Source organism: Astyanax mexicanus, chromosome 25, assembly GCF_023375975.1.
Source record: "Astyanax mexicanus isolate ESR-SI-001 chromosome 25, AstMex3_surface, whole genome shotgun sequence".
Taxonomy (NCBI): Eukaryota; Metazoa; Chordata; class Actinopteri; order Characiformes; family Acestrorhamphidae; genus Astyanax; species Astyanax mexicanus.
In genome coordinates this window covers 16,252,693-16,274,385 of record NC_064432.1, presented here as the reverse complement: position 1 = coordinate 16,274,385, position 21,693 = coordinate 16,252,693, and the positions used below count along the sequence as shown (strand labels likewise).

General features: G+C 37.4%; 2 protein-coding genes across 18 annotated transcripts in view; one reads left to right on the top strand and one right to left on the bottom strand.

Annotated features, from left to right (window-relative positions):
- LOC103040758 (neurexin-2) overlaps positions 1-21,693 on the top strand; it is an 848,474-nt gene that overhangs the window by 812,687 nt on the left and 14,094 nt on the right. For all 17 annotated transcript variants that reach the window (XM_022681896.2, XM_022681890.2, XM_022681895.2 and 14 more), the window contains 2 exons: positions 10,497-10,819; positions 19,896-19,971. In XM_022681896.2, coding sequence (XP_022537617.1) covers positions 10,497-10,819; positions 19,896-19,971 — 399 coding nt within the window. The remainder of the gene's footprint in view (positions 1-10,496; positions 10,820-19,895; positions 19,972-21,693) is intronic.
- Positions 16,763-17,620, bottom strand: LOC103040444 (gamma-crystallin M2-like). The gene is made up of 3 exons (XM_049472608.1): positions 17,514-17,620; positions 17,178-17,420; positions 16,763-17,085 (listed from the first exon to the last, which is right to left on the bottom strand). The coding sequence occupies exons 1-3, from the start codon at positions 17,526-17,528 to the stop codon at positions 16,810-16,812; spliced, it is 534 nt and encodes a 177-aa protein (XP_049328565.1). The 5' UTR covers positions 17,529-17,620; the 3' UTR covers positions 16,763-16,809.

The following is a 21,693-nucleotide window of genomic DNA, read 5'->3' as shown; positions in this document are numbered from 1 at the left end:
GGGAGGCCACACCCAATATGCCAATAGATGTTGCCAGGAGCCAATGAGAAAGGCCAAAGGTTTTCCTCAAAGTGCAACAAACTGTGTGACCAACATCAGGATTAAATTAAAAGTCAAACTGAGCATGTGCAAAGTAGTTGGCTTGGCCTCAACTAGGGTTCAGGTACAATTTGTACATTTTGCCAACACAGATTATCTAGTTAAACCAACTTTGATACGAAACTTAATAAAGTTAGTTGTGGTGTTTAGTTTGCTGTAGTTTCCAGTGCAATTCAATATTTTTGATTCAAATTTTTTGGTTTAACTGATTTAAACATTTTAAGTTTAGTTTAAAGTTTAAGTTTAAATCAATAATTTTCAATACAAAACTGAACTGTAATAATGCCAAAAGCAGAGCATAGTGTTTCCTTACTCTGTTTTTCATAACACTAAAACATACAATGTTTAAAATAGCACAGTTTACCATTAATAGACATTTCGTGCGACGCTGCTCGCGTAAACTGGTGTGAGCGCCCGCCAGCGTCATTGCAGCTTGAATCAGTTTGCCTGTAGAAGGAGAACTTTTCCACTTCCTCCATACTCTGCGCCTGGTATACCACCCATAATGATCTCATCACAAAGCCCCTAACTTACAATTTTGTGACCTTTCTGCTCAGTCATCTGGTCTGACGCCTACTTAACTCTCTTGGATTTCAAGAACTCCATGCAGGAGAATACACTCAGACTCACACTCACTCACACACACATCTATCTATCTGATATTCTGCAGGCTATAGTCTCATTACTCCCAGTGGCAGACCAGCAAGCTGTGCATTAGTCACTGAAGCATAGCGATGCACTGCCCACACACACACACACACACTCTCTTGGATAGCCCACGTGGTAATTACAGACACTGCCTTGGCGTCCAGCCACACACTTATTGCCTGACGGAGGTGAGTTTAGAGTTTATTAACATATGACTGGCTTTGTGTTCGTCTTTGATATTTTTCCTAGTCTTTGCACAGAGCACTGCGTCTGAGTTCAGCAGGGAGAAGACAGAACAGGGCTAAAGCAGTCAGACAGATGACCATTAAATCTATTCTCCTCTTTATGCCACGGATGTTTTATTGGGTTATATTGCAGTTAATGGCCAGAAAGCTATTCTTTATCACTCATTCTCTCTTTTCTTCACCTCACTGCCTTCCTCCATTCACTGTTCACTTATTCGTTGTATTCTAAAGGTAGCAGGTTATAGAGTATTCTCTCTATCTCTCATCATGTCCTCCTGTCCTGTTCTTTCCTCTACATCTACACTTCTTCATACCTGTGATGACTCAGTTCTTTTCTCCAGCGACGTCTCTTTCCTGATGTTACGGGATAAGCCTTCCATCATCAATCACTCTGGCAGCACAAGAACACACACACGTTCACACTTACAGCGCAGTGCAAAAGTTTAAAACACCTGTGGAATGTACAATAACAAACGTGTGTTTGTGTTCATATCTGTGCAGTAAGTGTTTATTAGCTCAGTAAACACTAATATTACAATAAATTCAAATAACTCAACAAAAGTGCTGATTTTACATCTTCAATGCTCTTCTCAGGGGAGTCTAGTATTATTTATAGTTCTTCTCATATCAACACTTGGTTTAATGATGTTTGGTAAGCTCAGGTGAGCTGATGATGGAATTGAACACATCCACTGTGGCACTGGCTGGGGGCATCCAGGAGAAATCTGAAACTAAACTTTGTTCTTCAGGCCAGCTCAATGGATATAAACTACTTAAATTCAAGAACTTCGTGTGACTTTTTACTGTAACTTGATGTTTATTTGCATCTGTTCAAATAATATAAAACTCTTATTTTTGAGATAAATGGTTTTGAGTAAAGTAAACTGCACTTTCAGTGTTGATTTATAGTGTTTGGGTTATAAATGTTAAATTTATGCAGTACTGTGCAAAAAAGCGCCTAAGCAAGTAGCTCCAGAACATTTTATTGACATTCAGTGTGCCCCCAATCTTGTCACGCACTGTATAACATTAGAATATATTCAATAAATATAGTACATTCAGTTCAGAAAAGATGTTGATTTACTTTGGCTAATACAGGGTTTTTTGTTAGACTTGTGGTTGTAGGATTTTCCAATAATATATAAAATAAAATAAGAACGCTCAACTTAATAGTAAAACTATGTAATTAGACATTGTTGTGCACTTAATAAACATAATGTAATCAAATCTAATGATGTAATAACTTGTGTATAAATGCAATAGAGTGTTTGGCTATTAATTAAATACCATTTTACCAATAATGCATTTCCTTATCCTATAACTTTTTTTTAATATTTACTTTTTTCTTTACATTGGTAATTTGTAAAATCTTGTTAAATTATTAGGAATTAGATTGACTTTTCTTAGATTGTCAGGATGATCATTGGTAATATCTTTTTATTTTTATTGAGTTGTATTGCATTTTTTGTTTATAACATTCGAGTTAAATGCTAAGTTTTGTTTAGTTTTTTTTTTTTTTATAACTAACAATAAGTAGTCCTACAGGATTGTTTCCAGATTCTTTGTCTCTGCTCTCAGCCATCACATAGATTTGTTCAAATTCCCCAGCAGCCTTTGATTAAACTTAATAAAGCATTGATTAACCAAACTCGATACTGATTGGAACTTTAAATAGTAATAATAAAATGTTTTTTGAATAAACTTGTAACACAATACTGTATATGATCTTATATGAAGGAATCCATTTAGATTAGTTTTTATTGTAAAACTTCAGAAGCTTTTGGACACTTGCGCAGGTTTTTAATTAATCAAATTTCATGGAATTGTGTATTTTTTATTTAAAAGACTTAAGTTACGAAGTGAATAATGCTGTAAAACTTAACACTAGCCTGTTACATATAAACACGTATATATTTAATATATTAGTGTATCATCACTCTGCTGTTATATATCTTCAGGAAGTGCACTGAGAATTCCTGCTGTGTCTGTGTATGTCTCTTTTACTGGAATTAATTAAATTACATGACAGACACCATATGATTTATTACACTCAAACCCGTCTAATGATAAGAGCGCTGGATTGGAACGCTGTAATTCAGATTAGAAGAAATTAATCTTATCAAACATCAGTTATCTGATTCAAATATTTGTGTAATGATGTCCATATTTAATATATTTGCAGTGTTATTATTTTTTTAATTACAGGTTTGAATGTCTTTATCTGTTAAGTGATGAAGAGAGCAGGGAGTTATCATTAAGCATTTATTCTATCTGTTAAATCTAACAGTTGTTCTTTACATGTCATGATAAATGGACCAATAGAAACGCTCCAAATTTACCTGGAATGATTTTATTGACTAAGGGCATCTCCCTTTCCTGTAGGCTAACAGCTGTATTGTTAGTGATGCTTTTGTGAGACATAAGGAATATATTAGTAAATATTAAATTACATGTTTATCAATATTAACCAGTATAAGTTTTCTATTAAAATAAACCATGGATTAATTCAGTAGACTCACAAAAATAAAGCTAAACTTTATAGATATAAGCTTTTATATACAGATTCTAGTTAGGTATGCTACTCCTGACTAATATTTGACACCTTTAAATTATCATTTTAATGATGACACTTCAGTTGATATAAGCATTATATGATCACAGAATAGTGAATACGTAAGTGTGACTGATAATTACTCCTTTACCTCTTTAGGCTAAATATCTTCTTATACCACACTGCTCACTGCTATTAGAGGGAGAGTAACTCAGTGTGTTAGTATTCTATGTAATAAGTGAATAATATTCTGAGTATATAATCAGTCTGTAACAGGATTATTTATTGATTTAAAATTAAAAATTCTTGCTGGGCTTAAAGTGAAACTTAATGTGAAGCATTGCTCTTCTGCACATGCACATGCATGTAACAGACAATGATTTTCAGAAACGACGTGTTTCAGATAATAAGTGAGGTCACATTAAAAAGATTGTGTGAAGAGCCTAAACTCAGTTTAGGATTTGCTCAGAAAATCTGATTTGGGCCACTTTCACCTGCTGTGAATAGCAGCCTTAAATTGTGTAGCTGTATAAAAATATATTTGTTTGTTACTTTATTGGCTGTAAGAATCAAAGTTAAACAATTATTAAAGGGACTACTATTAATTCATTATACAATGTTCATTACACTAATTAACAACAATAATATATTAAATATGTTATTACATGGTGAGAAACACAGAATGTATTTATCGTTTAGAGGAACAGAGTACATCCTACTCCTCTACAGCGACACCGCCATTGTCTTCCTGCTCTCAGACAACACTGTTCACTAAAACCCAAGCCCTGACCTTCCACCACTGTAATCCAGCTCCACACACACACACACACACACACACAAAACCTGCCAGCATTTTGTCATCCAGAGACCTTGTGGCTCTGTCTGCTCTGTCTAAACCTGTGTGTGTGTTTAATTCTCATTATCTGCTGATTCCCCTGGAAAGTTCTGGGTCACATTCTAAGATCCTCAACAGCATCTTCACCCAAACAGCCTCTGTGTCTTAGCCCCTGCAGCCCCCCGAAGCCCCCTGCAGCCCCCTGTAGCCCCTCATAGCCCTCCGCCTTACTCCAGCTTCGAGAATGAGGGTCAGAGTCAGTGGCTGAGCAGTACAGGAGGCTTTAGCTGCTTCATAGCAGGGATTTTACTAAAGCTTCAAACAGACAGAAGCCCCCCCCCCCCCCTCGACCCCTTCACCATCTATCCATCCATTCATCCATCCATCCATCCATCTATCTATTCATTCATTACCCACCATTATCCCCAGCTCCTCTATCTGTTCCTTTACTCATTTCTCCTGCTGTCTGTCCCTGCTGTAAATAGCTCTTAAATAAAACAAAAGCACAGAGAGAGAGAGAGAGAGAGAGAGAGAGAGAGAGAGAGAGCACAGGAAAATGAGTATAGCAATGATCAGGAGAGAGGGAGGGTGAGAGGGAGAGAGGTAATAGAGAGAGAGAATAATGGTGGAAGACAGAGAGAGAAGGCGATGAGGAAAAAAGAGGGTAGGAAGTTTAAGTGCAAAGAAGAAAGATGGAAAGAAATAGAAAGAGAGGGTGAGAGGATGTAAGAGAGGCAAAAGAGAATGTGTGGGAGAGAGAAAGAGATAGAAGAGTACAGAGGGGGAAAAGAGAGCAGAGAAAGAGAAATAGTGAAGAGGTAGAGAAAGAATAATGAATAAGAAAGGAACTAAAATAAAGGAAAAAATAAACGGATAAGAAAGCGGGGACTAAAATAAGATAATTGACTGTTGAAATTGAAAGATGAGAAAAAGAGGAGAAAATGAGTCAAAATAGAAAAGAGAGAATGTGTGAAAGAGTGAGAAAAATAGAAAAGAAAGTAAAATATATAAAAACAAGGAAGAGAGGAGAAGAAGTGTAAGAGAAAGAGAGGGAAACAAGAGGAGGAGAGAGATGAGAAAAAGAAAAAAGTTAGAAAAGCACAGGAGAGAGATGCTTGCAGAGCTGATGTTGACAATGGCACAGAAGTGTGACCTCTGTCACACACACACACACACACACATACACACACATATACACACACACCATTTCATCATTTTTAAACATTGTGTGTACATGATGGCCACTTGCCCTAAATTGTTTCTGCGATCATCTGTCACTTTTCATTTAACCAGACAGCACAAAACAATGGGCTTATCAGTCTCAACACACACACACACACACACACAAAGTCATTAGTGTGTTCTCAGCCAGTGGCGTCTTCAGTTTATGATGATAAAATTGGTTGTGTGAAGCTGAAAGCAGCAGATGAAGCTGCAGATTTCTTATTTTTATTTCTGATTTCTCTTCTTTGAAAATGTTCTCATATCCGCGAGTCTACCACTTCTCCTCCTTTGCTTTGAAGACTTGATTTAATTGCCTGCTGACACCTCTTCTTAGTGCCGGCTGAGTTTTACTACACACTCATCCTCTGCAGCTCTTGAAGCTCTTCTGTATTTGTGTAGAATCTGCCACTTGTCACTCTTAATGATGGTGCAGTGCTCCTCTACCACTCCTCCATCAATGCTGAAAAACCTGCAGCACTCTGAATAGAAAGTCATAGCAAACACATTGAGCAGAATATATTTATATATATATACATATATATATATATATATGAATATATCTGAATGTGTGGGAGACCCATTATGGTGTGTGTACATGGTTTGTGTGTGTGTTCTCCTTTGCCGATATCAGACACTTCTTCCTTAATAACGTCTGCATATTAGAGTATACTGGGGGGGTTCTGCATTGTGATCTTGCTCCTCTTCGTGCACCAATCACAAGGTGGACTCCAAGATTCAGCCAATTACAGGCCGCCATTCCCTCCACAGTTATTGCAGTCAAAGTGTAAAATCAGATGCTATAGATTCATACTGGAGTACAATTACACACTTATTTTTACAGTTACACTTTCTCAAAGTTCATACTGGATACAACTACCCCATTATTATTTTATTTACCATGTGAAATAATGCATTCTTAGTGGATTGATTCATACTGAATTAAAATTGCTTTACAATTACTGCTTATATACTGTACAAACTGTGCTTATATATAGATTCACACTGGATTTCTTTTTTAATTGTTATATGATATAATATTACATTTAGCATGTAAAACTACATTGATGTTTCATACTGATTATACTTGCACAACATTTATTATTTGCAAGCATGATAAACTAGGCACTCTGAAAATTCATGCTGGATCAAAAGTTCTGAAAGGTAATTACTGTTACTGTTTCATACAAGCCGCAAGATTCATTCTGGATTCCACTTATTTTATGTTTATTATCTTACAGTTATTAATATTACATTGTAAATCTGCACACACTGGAGATTCAGACTGGATTATAGTTATCCTACAGTTATTATAGTTAGCATAATAACCAAACTTCAAATCACATCACACTCTGTTAAACTATACACACTAGAGAATCATGCAGTATTGAAATCACTCTGCAGTTTTTACAGTTACAGTTAGCATGTATCATGAAGAATTATGCTGGATTAAGATCACCCGACAATTATTGCACTCATTGTATAAAACATGGACACACTGTAGATTCATACTGGATTACAAATGCTCCATACAAATTATAACATACATTCTATAAACCTGTAAACTTTATACCTACACTAGATTATATATTTTTTAAAATTATTACAGCCAGAATGTAAAAAAAAACTGTAACTCCTGCAGATTCATACTGGATTATATCCATTAGATAAAAAAATAAAGTTACTATAAATCAGTATTCTTCTCAAAGTTTAATTGGATTTTTTTAGCTACCAAAGCTACCCTATTATATATAGAGATAAACTAATATATATATATATATATATATATATATATTAGTTTATCTTGAGCATTAGTCAACATTAGCTAAAAACTAATAATACAAATTGCTTAATACAAATTGCTTGTATAGTATTATGAAAAAGTGCAGATCATGCTTTTTATTGGTAATTAACTAAACCAGTATCAGAGCTTACAATAACATTATGGCAGTTAAACACGGAGGTCCAGTTTCAGAGGCGGGGATTAAGCCTAGTCATGGCATTGCTTTATTTTCAGTGTAAAGTCTCAATTGAAAATGCTGTGTAATCCAGAACTGAGCTTAATCCCTGTCAGTTAGACGGACTCTACACTGTATATGTTGACTACTGGGCGAACAGTGGAATTGGACTCATTTAAAGCCCACTAATTCAATACATTCTGCCTGGGCTTACAGGTAAAGGCTTAAATTACCCCGCCTCCCTAGGTAAAGCTAATCCAGCTCTAATAGGGCTTTAACTCGGGTTCTTTAGTGTCCTTACGCTGAACTGCCTCCTCCACTGAGGAATTAGCTGATACACACATCCACTTCATAAGTCATGCACACTGCCATCATTACAGCTCCCACTCATCAGCAGTCATCCCGGGTTTCAAACAGATGGTATGATCTATTAATGCTAGTGACGCAAGGTAATGGAGCAGCTCGGCTTATTCTGTCACTCTTACACATACACACACACACACTCACGGGAAGACTGAAATCAATTTAGTATCACACACACATACACACACACACAGAGAAAGACACACACAGACTAAAATCAATGTAGTGTGATACTCATAAACAAGGCCATTAGGTAAATAATAGGCTCGGTCAGCATTAATTGAATCTAAGGACGGACGACTGGTGTGTTTTCCGCTCTTTTCATAGAGCAGAGCTCAGACTGTGGGATCACACTGTGTGCTTTATCCAAGCATGACCCGAGGGGAAGCAGATCAGCACAGAGGACCATTCATATAGGCAGAAAACACACACACACACACACACACACAGATATGAATGGTGGCCTTCCTCTGTTTATAGTTAAAATTCCAAACTCTAGGCTACAGCCAGGTTGGGCTCCATTTCTCAACCGCTACATTCAAAAGTGAAAGAAAAACATTTGTATACATATAGAATTGAATCCAGTGTTTGAAGCAATTTCAAGGACACCACTGATGTATCCTTCCCAGTGCCCAGTTACCCACAGTTCTCTGTGGACATACTCAAACACAAAAAAGTATTGAAATAAATCATGGAATACACATCTTTTCAGAGCAGAGTTTGTTCTAAAACTTATTTTATTGATTAATCACGATTAATTGTGACTAATTGCACTTGTTTTTCCATCCTAAGGTATAATCCTTCCAACATTTAATATTTTGCATATTAAAATGCTAATAGAAGAATGTATGTAAGACAGACAACGTCTTTTTAACTTTACTCTATTATTTAACTGTAGTTTTGATGCTTTAAAACATTTTAGGAATTTTTAATGTGCTGAGAAAAGGTTTAACTGAGAGCTTTACGTGTGGAAACATGCAGAGAGAGAGAAAGAAGATTGAGGGAGAAGTAGTGAGTGTTAGTTATGAGATTTAATCCTTATTTCAGGTTTAATAAAAACGTAAAGATCTATCAACCTTTTGTGTTTGCATTGCTAAATAAAACCATCAGTGTGTCACCAGGTTCTGTAAACTTGGTAAAATGATTACTTTGCTTTTAAATAAATGAATTACTTAAAGTTTCCAGATTTAGAGATTATGTGAAAGAAAGGGAAATTAAGTTTCGAGCCACAGATTCAGTTTCGAGAACAATCCTACCTCAACTCCAGGCTATGCTTTGGAACGCAGGTTAGGTGCCTAGCTCTAGTGTTGTTCCCTCAAAATGTTCTACGTCCACCGTAGTGGTCACATGTTCTCTCTCAGCTACCTCTTAAAAAACTCATTCTCATTGTCTGCTCCCTGCTGTTGTGTCCATCTCTCACACTGCAGGGGGTTTACATTAGTGGGGCAGATGTCATTGCCTCTGTTAGGAGGTCAGTTAGCATGTCAGCTTTAGTGCTCCTCTGAGACCGGCCTGTGTGAAAGAGCGGGAATGAAGCACTGATATCGGCAAAAGAGAAGAAAGAAGGAGGAAGAACAAATCTCCACTTGTCCTGGTAGCACATCAGGGGGATAGTTGCTTAGACACCAACTATTAATATCAGCTGTAAATCATAACACACTATTTATATGTTCCAGTATTTCTATTTGTGGAGACCCCTTATAGTAAAGGACATCCTTTAACAACTAGTTTTCTAACCCATAGCTGACGGCTTGTCTAGTCCCTGTAGAGAATAAATTGTTACCAATAACTTAGAACTCTCTGGAGCAGATCAACATGAGAACCTGTTGGCATTATGCCTATGCCAGGTATGGGCTAAAGAAGTATAAAGCCCCTTAACTGAAATTGAGCATAAACCCTTGATATCAGTAGAAGCAATGGGTGGTCGATTGTCCAAATCACTTTGCCCATATAGTTTAAACACACTTAAAAAGTGTTTCATGCTAAAACATATGCCATTGAATAGTGTAGTATAATAGAGTAGCTTATTAGCTTTAATATGGTGTTCCATTGGAATATTATGCAAATACACCAATTTAAATAGCTTTAATTAGTTACTTTATCATTCCAATGTATTAGTATAAATTGGTCTGACTTTGCATTTTGTATTGTATGTTTCTACGGCATATGATTTTGCAAAGGAGATCAATCATACAACTAAATAGAACACTAGTAAAAAAATTACTATTTCACTTGGTTGAAGTGGAGATATCTCAACAAATCTTCTGTAATCATTAAAATTCTCTACCATAAGCTTGATGATCTTCTATCGTGTTACCAGGACAATTCTGAGAGATTTGGTTCTGCTTTCCTCTTCATCCAGTATGTCCTGACTCATTGTGTGTGTCTTAGAGTATGTGAGTATGATGTTTAGACTACCAAAACTCAGACACTAATGCTTGTGTTTCTCTCCCTCACTCATTTCTCTTTCTTTTACTTTCTCTCTCTCTCTCTCTCTCTCTCTTGCTTTCTTTCAATTTCTCGAATCCCCTTCCCTCTTTCTTTCTTTTCTCCTCTCTCTCTCTTTCTCTCCGCAGGTCGGCAGTTGACGATCTTTAACAGTCAGGCGTTTATAAAGATCGGTGGTGGAGAGAAAGGGAGGAATTTTCAGGGTCAGATTTCGGGTCTGTACTATAACGGGCTGCAGGTGCTGAAGTTGGCGGCCGAGGGCGACCCGAACGTGCAGGTGCAGGGTAACCTGCGGCTAGTGGGGGACGTCCCCTCCGTCCTGACCACAGACACCACCTCCACCACCCCGCTGGCAGACATGTCCACCACCATCATGGAGACCACCACCACCATGGCCACCACCACCACCCGCAAACAGCGCTCACCCACCATGAGAGACAGTGTCACACAGGTGAGAGCAGAACTAGTGGGCAAGAGTGCTTTTTAAATTTACTAGAATGTACATTATATGTCCAAATGCTTTTTTATTTGGCTACTTTTAATAAGTTACACCCATTGCTGACACATACAGCTCTGGAGCTCAGTTTCTAAAACAGTTTCTCTGATTTAGCTGAATCTCTCTCAAATTCCAAATAAAATTGAGAGCATTTATTTGCAGAAAATGAGAAATGACTGAAATGAAAAAGATGCAGAACATTCAGACCTCAAATAATGCAAAGAAAAACAGGTTAATATTCAGAGTTCGGAAATCAGTATTTGGTGGAATAAGCCTGGTTTTTAATCCCAGTTTTCATCCATCTTGACATGTTCTCCTCCACCAGTCTTACACACTGCTTTTAGATAATTTACGCCACTCCTGGTGCAAAAATCCCAGCAGTTCAGCTTGCTTTGATGGCTTGTGTTTATCCATCTTCCTCTTGATTGTATTCCAGAGGTTTTCAGTTTGGTAAAAAGAAAGAGACTCATCATTTAAAAGTGATCTCTTATTTTTGTTTTTTTCCAGAGATGAATGTTTAAATGCACCAACACATCTTGTCTAATAGATGTGTTTGTTTATCTCTGAACTGTCATTCAACAATACCTGATAGAATCACATGAACAAGGCATTTTGCAAACATTACAATACAGAGTTACATTCACAAATCCACAAACTTAAGAATTTACCGTGCAAAGCGGAAACCTTACGTTAACCATATCCACTAGCGACATTGACATCTCTTGGTTTATAAGCATCACAGACAAAGACAAAAAGCACCATCCAGACTGTTATCAGCCAGATGTCTGGGTATGGTACTGTCATGGTATGGGATTATGTAAGTACTGTAAACTTCTGTGGTGCAGTTTTAATGCGAAAATTACATTGAGATCTTACAGCAGGATATGCTGCCATCAAGAAGACATATTTTTCAGGGACATATATCCATATTTTAACAAGACAATGACACAAAGGTATAAAGTGCATTAAACAGTTGGATATAATTAAATCCAATGCAATTTCATTCTTTGTTTATTTTGTCCCTTAAACACCATTGGAACCGATGTCACACAGTTGAAGTACGTATGTGTGTGAGTGAGAGAAAAAGATAGAGCAAGAGAAAGATTGCAAGTGTCAATGCTACATGCCAAGCAATAAGGTACAATTTTCCCCTCTCTGGTTGTGAATTATCATTATTATAGCTGGAGAACAAGACTGGATTGCTGGCAGTAAGTACATGGGTGTCACCCTTAGAAGGTAGATGGCAGAAAAGGGGGAGAGGGAGAGAGAGAGCGAGAGTAGAAAAAGAGAGAGGGTTAGAGAGACAAAGTGAATGTGTGCGGAAAAAGAAAGAGCAAGAGAAAGAAGTGCTCCCGGCTGAAACCGGGAGTTCAAACCTACACCGGCTGTAAACACCCATCAAGCCCTGGCTAATTGAATGTTAGCTCTTCGTCGGTAGTTGTTTGTTCTCTTTTTAGGCTTTCTTTTTCACCCCTTCTTCATCCTCTCTCTCTATTCTCTGCCGTTTGCTCACGGCGCAGCCAGAGCAAAGCACTTTGAGTTTAGTTTAATGCCTCTGAATTGAATAAAGTCACGAAGAACACTTAATTATCCCAACACAGCATTAGCAGAGCGGCCCAAGCATGGAGACGCCATTAGCCTTTGCCTCAAAAGCGAATGGTAAATAAGACATACTGTACCTACCTGTACCTACCTCTTTAAACTCATCCATAACATTAAAACCACCTCCCTATGTTTTTTTGTGGGTCCCATAATGTGATTTAATCAAGCTATAGACTCTACAAGACCCGAGGTATCTGGACACCTTCAGACGTTATCAATAAATTATTAAAGTCTTGTAAGTTGTGAGATGGATCTTTATAAGCCTTCATGAGTCTTAAGTATCCATGACCCTGTCACTGGTTTACCAGTTATCCTTCTTTGAAGCACTTTGGGCACATTCACTGCATACCAGAAACATAGCAAAATCATGGGATGCAGTACTGTGATCACAAGCCTGTGCCCTACTTGGCTGCTAACCTGGCTGCTGCTTGGCTTCTAATATTCAATACCAAAGCATCCCTCATTTCTAATTCATGACTAATAAAACTTAAATCATGTTGTCTAATGCTGTGCGTTCACAGTCAACAAACAACATCAATAAACAACCAATACACGAATGCTAAATGAGAAATCCGAAGGTAGCAAATTCAAAAAGATTCGGGTAACTGCAGGCAACCTTTTTAAAGCACTTCCCTCTTGGCTTTTTAAAAAGATGTGGTGCCGTGAAGAAGTGGTGGTTTTCTAAAATCCACATTAGATTAAATTTGCTGTTGGAATACTGGTTTTATGCATAAATTCTTTACCTCAAAAGACTTGCAAAAATCTAATTCAGTATGCTTTTGCATCTTTATACACTTGCAAAAAGGGAATGTTAGATATGCTATTTTAAAGCACTTTACTTAACACTAGCCTGACAGAAATGTTGGGATCTTTGCGACCTCACCCCTCCTTGCCAACCATTAGAGAGCTCTCAGACCAACTCTTCATATGTAAATGCATGCCTTTTTCTGTGTTATATATATATATATATATATATATATATATATATATATATATATATATATATATATTCTCTATCTTTCTCCCTGTCTCTCTGAGCTTGAATATATTGAACATTTGTAGATATATACAGAAGAATTTTGTATCTCTCAGCATCAAATAAAAAACTTTGTTTTTTTTACTTTATTAGCATAACAATGGGCATTGACAGCAGGCGAGCAGGGGAGACGGGCATGGGTGAGTTGTCTTACAGAAAAAAAAATTGTAGGTTTAGTCATTAGTCAATTTAGTCAATAGTGTTAATCAGTGTAGTGCATTAAACGCAGTTTGGCTGAGTGGGGGAATTCTGTACAGCAGCAGCAGCCGGCTATGCGATTCCACTATAAATACATCAGGGAAACTCATGCTCCACCTGTTCCTACAAGTCGACAGTAACCAGCATCAAAATGGGACAAGTAGCGAGACTGAGCGAGTGCAAGCGAGAGTGAGAGAGCGCGAGTGAAAACGACTTCAGTCATACCTGTCTTTACGGCAGCGTGAGAGAGCGGAGATTGAGAGAGAGTGGAGATTGAGAGGCCTCATGTCGCTTTGATCTAGCTGCGTAACACTTTGATGGTTAAATAAAGCTTTCATTGTACCTTTTGATGTATTCTCTCACTCTCTCTCTCTCTCTCTCTCTTTCTATCTATCATACACTCTCTCCCTCTGCTTTATGAGCAAAGCGTCCCTGTTCCTGCAGAAAAAAAAACAGAGTAGTGTTTTCCTGTCTGAAGAACTGATGCAAGGCCTGAGGAGGAGCTGAAATGAGGAAATGGGGGAGGTTTACTTCATTTACTTCGCTGTTTAAAACCGTAATTGTAGCTGAACCTTTTTTTTTCACACCATAACCTTACCACTAACAATTACTGTACTAAAGTATTGTAGTGTATACAGCTGATTATTATATGTTTTCTCTAAAAATCAGAGTTATAGGGTGCTTTAACTGGTCTACGAGAATGATCACCCTCAGCAAGATCGACAACTATTCAACTAAAAACCAAAGCAAAATCAACTGCTATATCTAGAACTGGTTAACCAGTTTACAGCTCTGGATAAATAAGAGACCACTTCAGTTCAGAAATCAATATTTGGTGGAATAATCCTGGTTTTTAATCACAATTTTCACTTATCTTGGCATGTTCTCCTCCACCAGTCATACACACTGCTTTTGGATAACTTTATGCCTTTACTCCTGGTGCAAAAATTCAAGCAGTTCAGCTTGGTTTGATGGATTGGTATCATTCATCTTCCTTTTGATCATATTCCAGAGGTTTTCAATTTGGTAAAATCAAAGAAACCAAACATTTTTAAGTGGTCTCTTTTTTCTCAGAGCTGTAGTATATGTTACCTGGAGGAGCAGTTTGACTTTAATGCCAAATTATGCCTGTTCATTAACACAATTAACACAAAGCCTAGGCTGTAGGATTGATTGCCCAAGTGTCCTACACACTTAGGAGCATTTGATACTAGTTCGGTGTGCATTTTACCAGTTGCCAAAACACGTGTTCACAAACAGTGACAGCTAAAACAGAGGTGAACAGTTTGAGTTGAGTTGGAGATATTGACATTTTTTGATGAAATTGCAAAGAAAGAGAAAGATGATGTAAGAAGAGATGGTTGAATCGATTGAATCAGTTTAGTTAATCCGAGTGATTTTAAAACCGATGCTGCCAATTAGACCAATCACAGTTCCTGCACTCTGTGTTGCTGCCACACATAGGCTACAGCATAGGGTGTGGTGTACAGTATGGGGCTATGTGTAAGCTATGGCATAGACTGGCATTTATGCTCAAGGGACTGCTTTTTCTATGGATTACATGATTTTCTGATTCTTCTATGGCAATTGTTTCCAAACCTGGTCCTGGAGGACCCCTCTGTCCTACCACCTTTAACTTTAGAAAAGGCTTGGTAATGAACTGGATCAGTGGTTTTATTGGCAGCAAAGCAAACACCAAAAAAACATGTGACTGAAGGTGATTCTTCAGGACCAGGGTTGGGAACCACTGCCTAAGAAGAAGCCATTCTCAGTGGAAGAGCACTGCCTATAGAATTAGATTTTCTGGAGCAGCCATATTTGAGTCTAAGGTCACCATATCCAGAGCTCATTGTGACTGGTAATTGGTGTTTGCTATAAAAACAGCACTCAGAGAGGATCCTTTCTACTATTTTAATTCCAGCCCAATGATCAACATTACAATTCAGCTGCGAGCTTCAATTAAAAGCAATTAAGGAACCCGAGAACATCGGAATGCCCATCAGCTATCATGCTTTTAACCCAGATGAGCAGAAATTTCACACAGTCAATGAAATATCTCGGGTTGTCAAATTGTACACGATTCTGCCTGCAGTTAATTAGAAAATTAGCTCAGGGTCTTAACACTGTAGTTAAGAGAAGCTTTTTTCCAAAATAATATCTAATGTGTACAAATTAACTCCTTATGTCAGTGGTACTGAGTTAATGCTTCAGATTAATCTACATCATGACAAAAATGTGGATCTCTACAGGGAAGAATTAAAAAGGCCTTTCCCTACAGGTAATGCTGAAAAGATTAAAATTACTGTGCTTTTGCTCACATTTTCATTTATTATCAGCAGATATTTTCAGCAGATTTTTTTTTTGCTGCCACCCCTTGAGGAGTGTTTTTACACCACTGCTGTAAATGCCAATCATGCTTTGATCGCCCCCTTATGGACAGCTTTACACGTATGTGCTTCTGTTGACAAGTGAATGAGTTAAAAGCCTGTAGATTGAAATGGTAGCAAATTATTTGAGTGTTTTACACAAATGTTTTTTTTCTGCACATATAATTATCACTAAAGTTGCTTTAATATCTATTTGTTTTCTCTAATAATAGCATGATAGCTCACAGGTATTGTTGCATTAACTTGAAATGCAATTAAAATTATTTTTTTGTCAGAAAATTATACTTAGATATTTTGAACATAAAAACTAAAAGAAATATATATATATGCAAATTAATAGCAATATGATTCACAAATATTATTTTTGATGAATTAAAAAAAGCATAAATAATTTTCTCTCTAATTTCATAAAAATTCAGAAACTTGATAATGTAAAATTGTGGTAAATCTGTTAGATTTGCATTGATTTCTGTTAATTTCCATTGCCCCGCATGCAGTTCTCTAGCTATAATAAGTTTATTAAATTACATTTTTATCAGACCGTGTATTAAAAAACAATTTAATTACTTTCTGTGGTGCAGCATTTAGCAGACTTTAGTAAATTCAGTGTTTAATCCCCAAAAAATATTATTGAATATATTGTTTCCTCTACAAAAGAATACGTTTTGCAACATGTACTTCACATTTTCATTTATTTATTTAAAATAGACTTGAATCCAGTTTTAATACCAGGAGTCCACGATGCGCCTCATGCTCATGAACCTATTGCCGCCATAGTCCCTGAAGCTCCTGTACTCTCCGGGCCTGAAGTACCACATCTTGCCTCTGTAGTGGGGCTGCTCGTACATGAGCCAGTGGCCGTCCATCACGTTGCAGGACATGCAGCCGTTGGACCACTGATAGCGCTCCATGAAGGAATCACAGTCATCGGTCATCTCCTCCATCTGACCCATGAAGTTCTCCCTCTCATAGACCCTCATTCTGTAGGATCCTCTGTGCTGTTTGGGGGAGAACAAGCTGAGAGTTACTTTTGGGAGGAACACTAAAAGTGATCACACATAATAACAAATAGCTAATTCTGATTACGTACCATGGGGATCATGCGGCAGGACCTGATGCAGTTGTTAAATCCCCACTGGCTCATGTAGTCAGGGTACTCGCCCCTCCTCATGAAGTACTGGTTTCCCATGTAGTTGGGGCGGTCGTAGACCATCCAGCAGCCGCTCTCAACCCTGCAGGAGTGGCAGCGGCTCAGGTAGGAGGACATGTCGGAACAGTCGCCGGTGCACTCCCATGAGCGACCCCCGAAGTTCCTGTCCTCGTAGAAGATAACCTGTTGGATAATCATGATGCATTATTATTATTTGCATCATTATTTTATTGAATTATTTTTTAGATTTATTTATGTTTCATATCTGCTGCTTACCTTGCCCCTGTTCATGGTTGCTGGTTCAGATTGGCTGGTTCAGAGCTGAATCCAATTGATGAACTGACATCCAGCCTTGTTTAATCCTTGCATTTATATCTGGACCAGGACCAAAGAACATGTGCCTCCTATTGTAAAAAATCTCCTGACAAAGCAACATAGCACAGAGGCCCATAGAGGGCTGCAGGGCTTTCATTACATTTCCATGTGACGTAGTCTCCAGAAGACTTTAGAATTGGTACCATTGGCAAGATAATACATTGGTGCCCCTTTCTAATAAGGTATTCTTTTACTCTTTATATCCCACAGACAGCCCGTACAGTAGATGCATTACTGTGCTTTTGTTAGTGCTGCTGCTGGTGAATGGACAGCATCGATGTACAGAATCCCTTCCTTTATTTCTTCCTTTTATCTACTCTATTATTTGTACGCTGACAGAATGGGAGGTTTAGTTATAGTAGTATGGTATTATGTTTTGCTTCGACTACAAAATCCACCAAATACCCAACATACATACACTTTACACTTTATTTTACCACCCCAAATCAGCAGACAGTATGAACCCAAGATGTTTAATGTTTATTTGCTAAACTTCATTTTATTTTTCTGGTAATAATACATTAATTCATGCTTTAAAACTTTCTAAAAAGGTTAGATTTGATTTTTTAGAGCTAGTAATGATAAGAAAACCATAAATAATGACGTGATTTCAAACAGATGATGTCAACAGGTGATATTAACAGTGTACTCATGTGTTTCTATCAGCCCAAAAGGGATTACTTTGGTAAGACTTTGGCAAGCTCTACAGTACAGATTTACAATCACAAGTGTCTTTTAAAACTTTACTCTGCAAAACAGAATCCCTATGTTAACCATGTATGTTCAGAAGTGGCATCGACTTCTGCAGGTTCAGAGGGATTCAGAAGGAATCATTACACAGGGGCATGTGTATTGTGGTCAGACAAATCAATATCTTAGATGATTATAATAGACTATGGAATGATCAAAGACACTTATCAGTAACAAGTCCAGAAGTCAGCGTTTGTCATGCAGCAATAATGCAGAAATGTATAAGATCTCAGAGCAGTATGTGCTACCTGCAAGTCGATATTTTCAGTGGTCCATGTATTTTTCAGTAATATAATGCAAATCTACATGCTGTACATATTACATAGGCATGGTTGCTGAAGAAGGTATAGGTGCTGGGACTGGCATACCTGCCTGCAGTTCTGATCTGTCTCCAAAAGAGAACATGAAATATCTTGGGTTCATACTCTCTGCAAAGAAATAAAAATCTAAAGAAGATGTAAAAAGCAATGCATTTTTATTGCATTTTCCATACTGTCCCAAATTTGATTAGGGGTTGTACTTGAAAAAGACAAGTACAGACTTGCATGTGTATGATTTGATTATTACGAGCAGAATTTAGAACAACCTTCTAGAAAACATTTATAATTCATTTGTTTTCATTTATTATTTATACAGCGTAAATTTAAAGTTGATAAAAGCCAATATTATGTTCGAATTCCAGTGATTAATTTAGGTGGGTTTATTTAGGCTGATTGTGTGAATGCATTGGTGTACTGGCATGTCATTTCACACTCTCACACCCTGAAATATCAGCTGTAATTTCCTAGTTCCACAATTCTGAGCACATTAATGGAAGAGAATCAAAATTGACAGGCAATCACCTGGATGGAAGCAGCTTGTAACCTTTCTTTTTGTTTCAGTTTGTTGGACCCAGTCTGAAGATTCTGCTTTTGTGCTTTATTTAGTTATTTGTGATAATGCGGATTAGATTTTGTTAAAAACTCATTACACAAGCTTTTACACTGAGCTGTTCTACTGAAATATTAATGAACAGATGCCACATACTGTGCAAACATCCCTTTTTTATGAAATATAAAATATATTTAAAATATATTTTTTAATAATTTTATGACTGTATGTGGTGGGGGTTCTGTCAATGGTTCTTTATTGTTTAACAATTATGAGCCATGCTGTTATTTGCTGTTGAGGAAATTCAGTGGTATTGTATTAGCAATACGTCTCTACAGGGACTGGACGAGCTGTGTGTGTGTGTGTGTATGAGTAAGTGTGTGCATTTTCACTTCTGTGTCAGCAATGCGTGCAACCTAAAGTTTCTAAATGCGTTTATTAGAAGAGCTCTCCACAAACATTTGGACATATAAGTGTATGTTATTGCAATACATGTGAATTAATTTTGAACCACTGTGATGTCATGCTGTAAACTGTCTAATTAGAGCACAGCCACTCTAACAGGGTGGTAACAGGGTTGTTAAAATGCATGCAGTTTCTGTGAAACCTTCTAAAAGGTTGAGTAACTAATTATCTCTCTCTCTCTCTTTCTATCTTTCTCAGAACACGGATGATCTGTTAGTAGCATCAGCAGAATGTCCTAGTGATGATGAGGATCTAGAAGAGTGCGAGCCTGGTGGTGAGTTTTTCTTATTGAGTCAATGTGTATTAATGAACACACACACACACACACACACAAATCTGGAATGTGCTAAATACAGCTGTGCTTGGTCAGTATTGTCCCCTTTACCTCATTCCCCTTTACTGTAATTCTCTATTCCTCCCTAGGCAGATAGCACTCTATACGCTTTCACCAATTTTCACCAATTGTCTTTGTCCATCCAGTAGCACAGGCCACACCCCTGGCCTTTCTGTGACCTCAGGCTAGCAGGCAGACTAGAATAGCTTATATAAAGGAAGGTGTGGTCTTTTTGGAAAACAAAATGAACTCGCACTCGATCTACAGCTCAGACATTTAAAGCTTTAATCAACATTAAACTGAGTAGATAAAGCTTATCACCTAAACTCAGAGCTTACCCGAGTACACACATCTATTATACTCACTGTCTGCGGCTAGACAGCTGATAGCAGAGTTATCTGACAGAATGGCCGGCCAGCGTTGGAGAAAACCTTATTAAAACAACAGTGGGAAGTCCAACAACTAAATAAAGGGTGATGATTTTTTTATCTAGCCATTTCCTAGATAAACATTATCTAACAGTGCCCGCTTGATTATATTTGCCACCTATTTGATTACTTGCCACAAGTGAGTCAGGATTGTTTATTGTTCTGTTAAAATTACCCATGAGCCCAGTATGAGCGAAGTAGTGAATTACGTAGTGATAAATGGTATCTAACTCAGTGGGAATACAGAGCAGCTGAGAAACTCGTCCTTTCTCTCTCACCATGTCTAACTGCTGGATTTGTGTGTCTCTTATCATCTGCCTCTCATCTGTAATTGGTGGATTTGTGCATCCATCAATGTTTTGTTAGAAACCAGAGACCAGTGGACCATCTGGAAATCACTAAGGATGTACTCACTAAAAGATTGTCCAGAATGTTATTAAAATGTAACATTGACTTTTTTCTACATTTTTCTTCCAATATAAATACAGGAAATAAAATCAAAGTATTTTTACTACCTTTTTAATGAACATGATACGATTTTTTTGATTTTCTCATTCCAATGATGTCTTCCCTCCCTGCGAAAATCTGTCAAATTTGCAAGGTGTCTTTAAGTGCACTGTGGTGGCACGTCTTGCAGTCCGTGATCTCTCACCAAGAGGTACACTATCCAAAAGTATTTTTTTTATTGGGCAGCAGGAGAAGAAATGTTATGCCCTTTTGTGGCAAGACCCAGCATTTAATCAGACCTGACCTGTAATAATTTAGTCACATATTGTTCTAGGACATAACTGCATGCTAAGTTTTGCAGGAAACTGGAGTATGTTATTTGTTTGGCATTGATAGTAACATTTGCTAACTACGGAATCTACAATCAACCATGAGTCCTGAGCTACAGTGTTAAACATGCACGACAGTCTGTATTGTAGCATTTGAGCCCCATCTTAAATATGACATGACTCCTCTATATTATTATTAAATATGCCACCAATTAAAATTGAAATACAGCAAAAAATAATAATAATACTAACTTGACGTCTAGGGGTTAACTGCTGACAACATAGTAAATAAACCAAAGCAGAAGGTTTGCTTCCTATTCAGAGAAGTACACACTCAGCACACACACACACACACACACACACCACACACCAACAGACAGCAGAGGACAGCAACGGTTCAGGTTGAGTGATTTTCCTTATCTCTGCATTTATTTGTTTAATTTCCTTTTTACACACTC